Here is an 11,229-nt window from a genome sequence, read left to right on the forward strand (position 1 = left end):
GTGCAGGGGCCTTAAAATGAAAAGGAGCAGCATTTGTAAAGAAAAGCTAGAATCATAAAAGACCTCAAGTAAGATCAAATGAAATTATGTAAATGTGTAAATTGTTAGGCATTAATATCAGAAAATCATGTCTTGTTAGGAAAGCATTGTTTCTTCAGGAATCCTGATAAAACATCACAAACATTTATTCATCTACTTCTCAGTCCGCTGGTATTAGGTTCAGTAAGTGTAATTGCCTTGGCATACAATCATTTTCCATAATTTCTCAACACTTCTGTGAAACACAGGAGAAATAGTTCTAAAGCGCTGATATTACACAAAAATCGAAGAACGGAAGCCTGGCCCTTTAATGACATCCCTAGGCCCCCACCGAGGAGGGTGTTTTCTACCCGGGCGCCTCCGGGGGCGGGGCTTGCGCCAAGCCTACGTCACTACCGAGCGCCGGGCGCACTCCTTTGGCGGCGGATTCAAACGTTCGGGCTGGGGTATCGGGCCTGAAGGAGTGTCCCAGTGGCTGGGTGCTTCCTGCTGTCCGTTCGGGTGTGAATTTCAGTGCGGTGCCAGGAGGATCTTGGTAGCGAAGGCGGCTAGTGCCTGAGGGAGAGAATGGCGCCCTCGACCACAGTCTCCCAGAGAAAGAAGATAAAACGGAAGGCTCCCCGGGGCTTTCTTAAGCGCGTCTTCAAGCGACAGAAGCCTCACCTTCGTCTAGAGACAAGTGGCGACTTACTGGTGAGATTCTGTCCCTTTTTTGGGTGGGAGTGGGGCAAGGAAAGGTAAAGGAAATAAACCCCAGGTTTTATTTTGCCACCCCAGCTCTTTCAGGCCTCCGTTTAAGGCGTTTCCAGCAATGACTAGGGCAGGTTTGCTCCGGTTTGGCTGGTCAGTTCGTATGACGCTTAGTTGTCCCGGGGCCCGCTGAAATATAAATATCCGGACCTTTTTTACGGGAGGCTATTAGCCACATCATCTTAAGAAAACTAACGTTAATTTCTGCTTTTGGCTTTTACATATCACTTTTCCAGAGCACAGTCTGGTACTGCGCTTAAGTGTACTTGAGAAAGGTATGAAAGATACAGTTAAAAAAAAAATCTGGAATTCAGGCTGGGTTATATTTATCTCTTGTAAAGGGTATTACTGACATGGCTTTTAAATGTGTACCTCCTTCCTTGTCTTTCTCCCTTACCCCCATTTTTACTTAGTTAACCAAACATATTTCCCTGTTTCCTCTACTTTAGCTTACTTATTAAAGAACACTGATCTAAGTTTACTTGTAAGCAGTGTGCTTTCAACAAATAGAGCACCTGTTAGTTGAGTTTTCAAGGCAAACCAGTAAAACTTGTTTATCTTACTCATAATCCTGCAGCATAATGCCCACCATAACCAAAACCACTGTGTAATATTTCTATCTTGAAATAAATTGAGAGTTTTTATGTTGTATGCCTGGAGCATATTGCTTTCTAGCAGAATAAACACTCTTTCCCTAGGTTTAAACCAAAAGAGGCACTTCCTCCCTTTTGTCAGGAGCTTTTTGAGTAAAGGAGCCATTGTAAGTGGGCACCTAATTTCCAGGAAGTCAAGGTAAAGAATTGTGGGTAGCCAGGATATATGGCTTGGAGAATGTCTTCAGAATGCGTCATCTATCTGTTCTTAAGCTATCTTGGGTGTTTTCAACTCTTCTCTGTAGCCTTCCCGAATTCACTAACTGCCTTCCTATCTGTTGCCTGCAAGTGCAGTGTTTCTGTTTTTGCTAGAGTACTATAGAATTGTCTTCACTTTTCCATTATTTGGTTTCTGAAGCCAAAATAGCTTTTTTTTTCTTCTGGGAAAAGTAGCCCTTCTGATATCTCCTGCCTTTCTTTTTTATCCCTTTCAAGACCCTGTAAGAAAAGACAATACAGTTGACCCTTGAATGACCCCTTCCACCCCCCCACCCCCCAAAGTTGAAAATCCATGCATAACTTTGACTCTGCAAGAACTTAACTACTAATAGTCTCTTGTTGACCAGAACCTTACTGGTAACATAAAACAGTTGATTAACACATTTTTTGTATATGTATTACATACTGTACGCTTACAATAAAGTAAGATAGAGACAAGAAAATGTTAAGAAAGTCATAAGAGAAAATGCATTTACAGTACTGTATTAAAAAAAATCTGTGTTTTTCAAGAGTCATGTAAACAATTTTGAATGCCCCTCTCCCCCAATGGCAAAATAGCATAATGAGCTGGATTAAATAAAATGATCTGCAGAACATTTTTAGGAATTTATTCTTGAGTTTTCATTGGTGCTGGGTTTCTAATTGGAGGGGGAGGAAATGTACCTGCTCCAGAATATCTATGAGATTACAAACTGGAGCAGATTATTTGGCAGAAATTTCTCAAGTAGTCAGAGTCCTCCCATATTCCTCCCTGAGCTGCCTGCCTCAAAGTGATCCATGGACAGGTGGGCTCTATTGTGGATTGGGATCCAGGTGCTGTAGGAGACAAGGGAAATGTCAAGCAGTTGCAGTGGTAGAGGAAAGGAGGCTTCTGTTGGCATCTGTTCCTAGGTTGTATGCTTGTCTTTGGCTTGTGTTGGTTCTCCTTCACTGTCTTGTATGTGTCATCCATCACCTTGGTTTCTTTGCTTATGGTTTTCTGCTTGCTTTTGACACTTTGTAATCTTATCCAGCAAGTGTCCCCCGTCATCCATAAACTTTTCTACAATTATGGTGGTCAGTTTTGATCTGTTTTTTCTGAACTTTGATAGCAGTGATTACAGTTTAGCTATTGAGACTCTGGCACTGTTCTCTAAGTTTCATATGTCAGTTTTGACTCCCAGTGTGGTATGCATCTTCTTGAGAATAAGGAACCATACATATCCTTTTTGTCTCCCATTATCTTTAAAAGAAAACTAATCCACTTTTTTTTAAAGAATTTATTTTTAAATAATCTCTACATTCAACGTGGAGCTCAAATTTACAACCCCAAGATCTAGAGTTGCACACTCCACCAACCAAGCACAGCCAGGAGCCCCAAAACCAATCTACTTTGTATATAGGTTTGTCTTTTGTATATAGTATTGTTGTCTTTTGTATATAGTATTTCTTCTACCTGAAGATGTTCTCACTCTACTTGGTAAACTCCCAGTTTCAAAATCTAGTTCAAATGCCAGCCACTCCCTGAGTCCTCCTTAATCTTAGGACCAACTTTATCTTTCTGTATCATCTATGGTCAAATGTTTGTCTTTAATTTCGTATAGGTTTGGTTCTCTCATTGGATGGGGACTTTGAATTGGGAACTTTTTGTATTCCTACTGTTTGGTATAGTACTTTGAGTATTATGAGTATACAATTAGTGTTGGGAATGCATGGTAATTAATGTGGGTTATTATTTATAACATTTTACTCATAAAGTCTTTGTGTTATTTCATAGTTCTTCTGCACTGGCTTTTTGTTGTTTTAATTTATGACTTGATTGTATATCCCCATGTCCAGTACTGGTGAGTACATCTATTAATCTGAATACATTGTTCAGCTTTCTCATGGATTAGTTGTTTTTCAGATTTCTCACTAGTAATGCTGTGCAAATATCTGGATGCTTATGGTTTGTGTAAAATTGAAAAGTGCTATGATGAAGGGAGGAGGAAATCAGGCTGGCCCAGTCTTTTGGCCAATTGACACTGTAAAGGAATGGATATTTCTTTGTAAGTTATCTTTCGCTTTATCTTTCAAGCAAACTGACTTTTTTTCCCAAGTAAATTTTTGATAGAATGGTCATTTTGAAGTTTGAGTGCCTTGTGGGATACCGTAAAATTTGTTTTTGTTATGACCATTTTAATTTAAACCTTAGTGCATTTGAGTGGCACCACTCAGTTAGCTGTTTTATGATAGAGGATTAGGTTGCTTTAAAAAAAATTCTGTGACATTAAAAAGAGTAATATTAATTTGTCTCAGTACCTGTGGCTCATGTTTATAAGGCAGGTCTTTCCACATAGGTTAATAGGGTGAACTAAATCTCAAAGCAGTTTGGGAATTTTTGTTTTTTGCCTTTTCATTTTTTCAAAAGTGAAGTATAGTTGATGCGCAACATAGTGATTCAACAAGTGTGTATGTTCTGCTCACCACAGGTGAGGCTACCATCTGTCACCATACAACGCTGTTACAATACATTGACTATATTTCTTGAGCTGTACCTTTTATTCCCATGACTTGTTCATTCCAGTGACTTATTCCAGTGACTTATTCATTCCATAACTGGAAGCCTGTATCTCCTATACTTCTTCACCCATTTTCCAATCCCCCCATTCCCCTTCTCTATGACACCCATCAGTTCTCCAAAACAGAGTGTGGTTCATTGCAGATTGACTAAAAAATTTTTTTTGCCTAATTTGTGGAGAGATGGACGGATCTAATTGTTGACTACCTTGTGTGTGTGTGTGTGTGTGTGTGTGTGTGTGTGTGTGTGTGTTTGTGTGTGTATAAATGGCTAAAGATCACTGAGGATACAATGTTGGGGAAATTAGACATAATTCTTCCCCTTATATAGTACATTGAGGAAGACAGGTGAGAAATTGCTGCATAATGTATGTAGTGTGTACAGTTGTGAGAAGTTCAGGGTGCATAACCTTACATATTGGGGGTAGTTGGACTTTTCAGAGAAGTCTACAAACTAGAAGGATGCCGGTAGGCAAGGTTGTATTTGAATACCAAAAGAAGTTCAAAAGACTTACTATAGAACTGTGAGCTGAGAATGGTGAGAGATGAAACTGGAAAAGCCTAGTCAAATGGGGTTAGTATTAAGGAATTTATCCTGGGCATATCTGGAAGCTATTATATCTTTAGAAGTAGGAAATCTAGATTAACAGGAAATTGTGCCGTATTATGGAATGTTTTTGCTGCAGAAGGAAATGGGCTATCATTAGAAGTTTAAAAAAGAACTGAATGACAGGGCATTACGTAAAGAATCAGAATTGGGTGCTTTACCCTAGAGTTCTTGTGAGAATTAAGACAGCACATCAAAAAAAAGTACCAAAGGACTATCTCTTTCCATAGGTTCTTTATCTCATTAAATTTAAATTCCCAATCTCCTCTATTTTTTCCAAATATCACTAACACATTCTTAAACATCTAAAACCACCTACTAAAGATTTCTGTATAATATTTAAATTTAAAACACCACATTATCTAGTTATTTAATGTTTAGTGAACTGTGGAGGAGTGGTTGTGTGCAGTACACAAGATAGTAAATATTAGATGAGTATTGTTCTACTGCAAAGAGCATATAATATTATATAAATGACCAATATATTAAAGATATTATCTAGCTGTACCTAAATGATTAATATTTATTTGCTTATGTTATCTATTTTAATGTCTTAAAAAGAGCCTTAAAGATTAGTAGTAGTAGATATGATTATTTTGATATGTTGGATGACAAGTAACTTGACCTTTATATATATACTTTTCAGTAAACTTTTAATATTTCAATTATTAACCTTTTAAAAAAATGTTTACTTGTTTTTGAGAGAGAGAGGTAGAGAACAAGCAGGGGAGGGGCAGAGAGAGAGGGAGACAGAATCCCAAGCAGGTTCCATGCTGTCAGTGCAGAGCTGGATGTGGGGCTTGAACTCAAGAACCATGAGATCATGAACTAAGCTGAAATAAGAGTTGTACTCTTAACCAATTGAGCCACCCAGGTGCCTCTAACATGTTTTTGAATAGATATTTCAAATTAAATATCTGATTAAAATATCTTAAGCCTTTGGATTATAGCATGAGAGATGATTAGCTTTAAATATAATTGTTGATACCTTTTGATTTTAAATTTTTGGGAAATTCCATTATCAATTCAAATTTATTTGGAACTGGAAGGAAGAATATTTGCTATTTAATAGAGTCCTACATAAACTTTGTAATTATGCTTTACAATAAATGGTATCATCTCTGGCCTTTGGTCAGCCTTATATAGCCTTGTTTCATGTATTGCAATGACTAAGTCTCTTTTGTGTTGAATTTAAGTTGGACTTATATTAAATTGAATTTTGTGTTAGTGAATTAACTTATACTAGTAAATATTACAACATTAAATTTTGGAATCTTATTTTTAAAAACCATTATTTCAGGGTATCAGTGTTTGAGTTTAAAAGCCCTTTTGAATTTTCTCTTTCAAGGTGCACCTGAATTGTTTACTGTTTGTTCAGCGTTTAGCAGAAGAGTCCAGGATGAATGCTTTTGAGAATAAGTGTGGAGTCATTAAAAAGGAGCATGTACAGGCTGCAGCAAAGGTAAAATCTGACTTGCTTTACTTGAGCAAGAATTAACTTAAAAAATATCCTCTAGTGTATCCCTTCTGTCTGATTTGGATTCCTTATTCAGCTTTGTTGACTGAGTTGATGCTTGGCTTTTTTTTTTTTTTTTTTGATTATGCTGGCATCCCGGTATAGTTAACAAGTTAACAACAGAGTTGGCATGAACCAGGCCCAGAATGCCAACCGGTTATGTCAGCTGCTCTTCTAGTGGTGTGACACTTGCCTAGGTACATGGCAGCCTAGGCAGCTGCCTACCGCAGAGGGATGTTTGGCTTTTTATGTTAATGGGTTTTAATTATGGAGTTAGATTTTCTTTTTCTATACGTTTATATTGTGGATTTCTGATGGAAAGATTCGTGTCCACTGCTTTATCATTACTTAGGGGAAGATAAATGTTTGGCTGCTAATCTGTATGATTTAATAGTAGGCCGTATATAGTTGACAAGGTTCTCGAAATTTATGAGAACTTCATGATCACTTAAAATTTTCCTAATTATTTGTTTTTCTAACTTTGGCATTCAAATGACTTATGAATCAAATCACTAATATAAACAGAGAGGATTGTGTCTTACTGGCATTCCTATACAATGTAAGAGTATGATGCCTAGGGTAGTTTTTTCCCAAATATATCCCAAGATCACTATTTTCATTTGATGTTAGTAGATGCCCCATCATAAAATGCTTTGGGGGTCAGATAAATTTAGATGACGTACTATATCTCTTTGAATAGTCACAATATTTTATATAAAGGTTGTTTCTGTAATACTACGCAAGAAATTGACAACCATGATTGACTGGGGGATGATGTGGGAGAAAGACTTATTTTTGACAGTCTACCTCTTGGTAGACTTGTTTAATGTTTTTTTATTTTGAAATTATTATAGACTCACAGATGCAAAAATAATAGAGTTCCCATGTACCTTTTATCCAGTTTCCCACAGTGTTATCATCTTTATGTAACTGTAGTTATGTAAAGTTATAAAAGCTTATGAGATGCAGCAGTGAAGAAACTTGTTGAACTCTATTTAACTTAGTATTTTAAAGATTTGAGTGTATAATATACTCAGCATTTTGTAAATTTGAGTATGTTGTACTTTCTTTTGTGGTACTAACGTGTAGAACCAGAGAAGTTACTGGCCTGGGATATAGACCTACTTGATGGCCTCTGTGGAAGCTTAGAAATGTACATGCCCTGATACTTTTTTATGGGCTTTCAATTATCTTATATTCCAATAAGTTTCTAGACTATTAAAGTGAATATAAGTCTTTTTCTACAGGTGAAGAGCAAAGCTTAAGGGCTTGAAGAGTGTATGTGCACATTTAAAATTTATAGTTTGCTTTTATTAATTATAGGTGTACTTACCTATAAGTAGGTAAATTCTTTAAAAAAAATTTTGGATATATTTTGGTCTAATGCTTCCTGTCTTTTACAGCTAGAGATCTAATTTTATTTTCTCATGGGCTATATGTTTTGAAAATTGTCTATCTAATGAGCTTTTTAGCATAAGATGACTAGTCTTGGTCTCTAAATTGATATGATTCCAGCTCAAATGTAAGAAATTTGGTGTTACAGTGGATTTGTATTGCTTTCTAGTTGTTAAATGCTTGATTTATAATAGGATTTTCGACTTTTGGAACATTCTTTAACTCCCTGGATTACTAAATTGCCTACAAACCTCAAGTTGGGAGCCATTAATCTGGGTACTTTTGGCTTACGTTTGAAGAAATTGACATTCAGAAGTGACTATAAAACCAAATTTTGAGAATTGCATGTTTCACATTTTTTGAGAGAAGTAGACTATTTTAGGGAAGTCTAGGACCATTATACGGCAAAAAATTCCCTAAGCACCTTCCAAATTGTATTTTACAAATTCAGAATCTTGCATATTATACACAGGATGATTTAACATTTTGTTGAGGAATTCTGTTTTATTTGCCTTGTGTATAATATGAATCTTCATTTTTTCCCCCTCACAGGTAATTCTAAAGAAGAGCAGAGGTTAGAAGTCAAAGAACCATTTTTGAAAATTATATGATGTATTATTTTAGGTGGTAACAGATCCTGAAAGCACTTTTTACATATCAGCTAAATTGTATATTAAAATATTGGCTAGTTGTGGACTGTGTGTATTTGTATATTTTTTACTGATAATGGAATATCTCTAACACCTAGGGCTGTATAACTTTTTTTTTTTTTTTTGAGGAATCATTTCATTCACTTTAAGTGGCCTCATTTTACTTCCACTTTATTGGTATTGCAAATGTTTTACATAACAAAAATAACATTTTACTATATAAAGTAGTTTGAAGAGATGTGATTTTAGAATTAAATTTATATGGATTTAGATTTTGTTACAATTAACTATGGAATCAATTTCATTTTTTAAAGACAATGTGCAGTGAATCTCAGTACATTTTAACACTGATTTTTAACTTTTTAATGCCTTCATATAAGCAATGCAATTTTTACTTTACACTATTAATGACATTTCTCAACTGAAAATATCAGTGAGGTGTTTTCAAAACCTGTCTCTCTTCCTGAGCCAAAAAAATAACAGAGCAAACTTATTTTCTTTAAGTAGATTTAATAGATAGGTGTTTTATTTCCTCTAAGGAAGCTGTTAGAAGTTCTTGTGTATCACCTGATAGTTATTTTTAACTTTTTATTTTGGAATAATTATAGATTGCAATATGAAGTTGCAAAGATAGTACAGAGAGGTCCCCATGTACTCTACATCCAGGTTTTTGCCAATGGTTATATCTTAAATATTGAAGTATGACAATCAAAACCAGGAATTTGATATTAGCATAGTGTGGGTGTGATTCTGTACCATTTTATCATATGTAGATTTGTGTAACTGCTGCTGCAGTCAAGATACAGAACTGTTTCATTACCAGAAAGTTCTTCATGCTATCCTTTTTTTTTTTTTCATTTAAAAGTTTTTTTTAATGTTTAATTTTTTGAGAGACAGAGACAGAGTGCAAGCAGGGGAGGGGCAGAGAGAGAGGGAGACACAGAATCCAAAGCAGGCATCAGGCTCTGAGCTGTCAGTGTAGAGCCTGATGCGGGGCTTGAACCCACAAAAGTGAGATCATGACCTGAGCCGCAGTCACAGATGCTCAACCGACTGAGCCACCCAGGCACCCCCATGATGTCCTTTTATACTTACGCCTAGCCTTCTATGGACACTCCTCCCCTCCAGTCCCTAAGCCCTGACAGTCACCAATCTCTTCTCTGTTTCTATAATTTTGTCATTTTGATGGAATCATGCAGGCTATGACTTTTGGGTATTTATTTATTTTTTTCACTCAGCATAACTTCCTTGAGATCCATTCAAGTTGCTGCATATATCAGTTCATTTTCGTTATTTAGTCATATTCTTTTTTTTTTTTTTTAACTTTTTTTTTTTCAACGTTTTTTATTTATTTTTGGGACAGAGAGAGACAGAGCATGAACGGGGGAGGGGCAGAGAGAGAGGGAGACACAGAATCGGAAACAGGCTCCAGGCTCCGAGCCATCAGCCCAGAGCCTGACGCGGGGCTCGAACTCACGGACCGCGAGATTGTGACCTGGCTGAAGTCGGACGCTTAACCGACTGCGCCACCCAGGCGCCCCTACTTAGTCATATTCTATGGTATTTATGTACCACAGTTTGTGCAGCTATTCACCCATTGTAGGGCATTTTGATTACTTCCAGGTTTTGGCTATTACAAGTAAAGCTGCTATGAACCAATGTGTACAAGTTTTTATACAGATAGAAGTTTTCATTTCTTTGGGATAAATGCCCAGGAGTGTGATTGCTAGGTTGAATGGTACGTTTATTTTTTAAAAAAGAAATGGCCAAACTATTTTCCAGAATGGCTGTACCATTTTATATTCTCATCAGTTTATGAGAGGTCCAGTTTCTTCACATTCTCATAAATATTTGTATTGTTATTTTTTATTTTAAGTTGTTTTGATGGGAGTGTGTCTCATGGTTTTTTCCATTTCCCTAATGGCTAATGATATTGCACATATTTTCATATGTTTATTTCTCATCCATTTTTTTTCTTTGGTAAAATGTTTCTTCATTTCTTTTGGCTACTTTCTACTTGGATTTTGTTTTCAACATTGAATTCTGAGAGAACTTTTTGTAGGTATAGGTCATTTGTCAGATATGTGGTTTGCAATATTTTCTGTTGCTTTTTACCCTCTTAACAGGGTCTTTTATAGATCAACAGCTTTTTTTTTTTTTTTTTTTTTTTTTTTTTTTTTTAATGTTTATCCATTTATTTTGAGAGTTTGAACCGGGGAGGGGCAGAGAGAGAAGGAGAGAGAGAATCCCAAGCAAGCTCTTTGTGGAATAAACCTAGCAGAGCCCAATGCTGGGCTTATTCTCACGGACCTGTGAGATCATGACCTGAGCTAAAATCAAAAGTCAGATTCTTAACTGACTGAGCCACCCAGGTGCCCTAACAGTTTTTGATTTTGATGAATTCCAACTTAATTGGGTTCCCCTCACCCTCTCACCCCCTGCCTTTTCATGGTATTGGTGTAATGTTGAAGGAGTCTTTCCCAAGACCTTGGTCCTGAAGATTTTCTCCTATATTATTTTTTTTTTTACAAGTTTTATAGTTTATGTTTTAATTTCTGATGTATTTTGAGTTAATTTTTGTATGAGGTGTGAGGTTTAGGTCAAGATTTAATTTTTTGTCTGTAGATATTATTTCAGCAGCATTATTTTGAAAATACTGTATTTCCTCCATTCTTTTGCAGTTTTGTCACAGATCTGTTGGCCATACTTGTGTGGGCTGGTCCTGAGTTCTCTATTCCATTAATTTGTCTCAGTCGTTCCACCAATAACACATAGTCTTTATTACTGTGGCCATATAATCAGTCTTGAAATCATCTGGAGTGATTGCTCTCACATGATTTTTGGTCAGAATTGTTTTGGCTC

At 36.3% G+C, this 11,229-nt stretch overlaps 1 protein-coding gene across 1 annotated transcript; it reads left to right on the forward strand.

The window, feature by feature from the left end:
• The first annotated feature begins 447 nt into the window (after positions 1–447).
• On the forward strand, positions 448–8,418 carry CENPW (centromere protein W). Its single transcript, XM_042937403.1, has 3 exons — positions 448–732; positions 6,155–6,268; positions 8,270–8,418. The coding sequence occupies exons 1-3, from the start codon at positions 607–609 to the stop codon at positions 8,294–8,296; spliced, it is 267 nt and encodes an 88-aa protein (XP_042793337.1). The 5' UTR covers positions 448–606; the 3' UTR covers positions 8,297–8,418.
• Positions 8,419–11,229: the final 2,811 nt, after the last annotated feature.

The sequence above is a fragment of the Panthera leo genome, chromosome B2 (assembly GCF_018350215.1).
Source record: "Panthera leo isolate Ple1 chromosome B2, P.leo_Ple1_pat1.1, whole genome shotgun sequence".
Lineage (NCBI taxonomy): Eukaryota > Metazoa > Chordata > Mammalia > Carnivora > Felidae > Panthera > Panthera leo.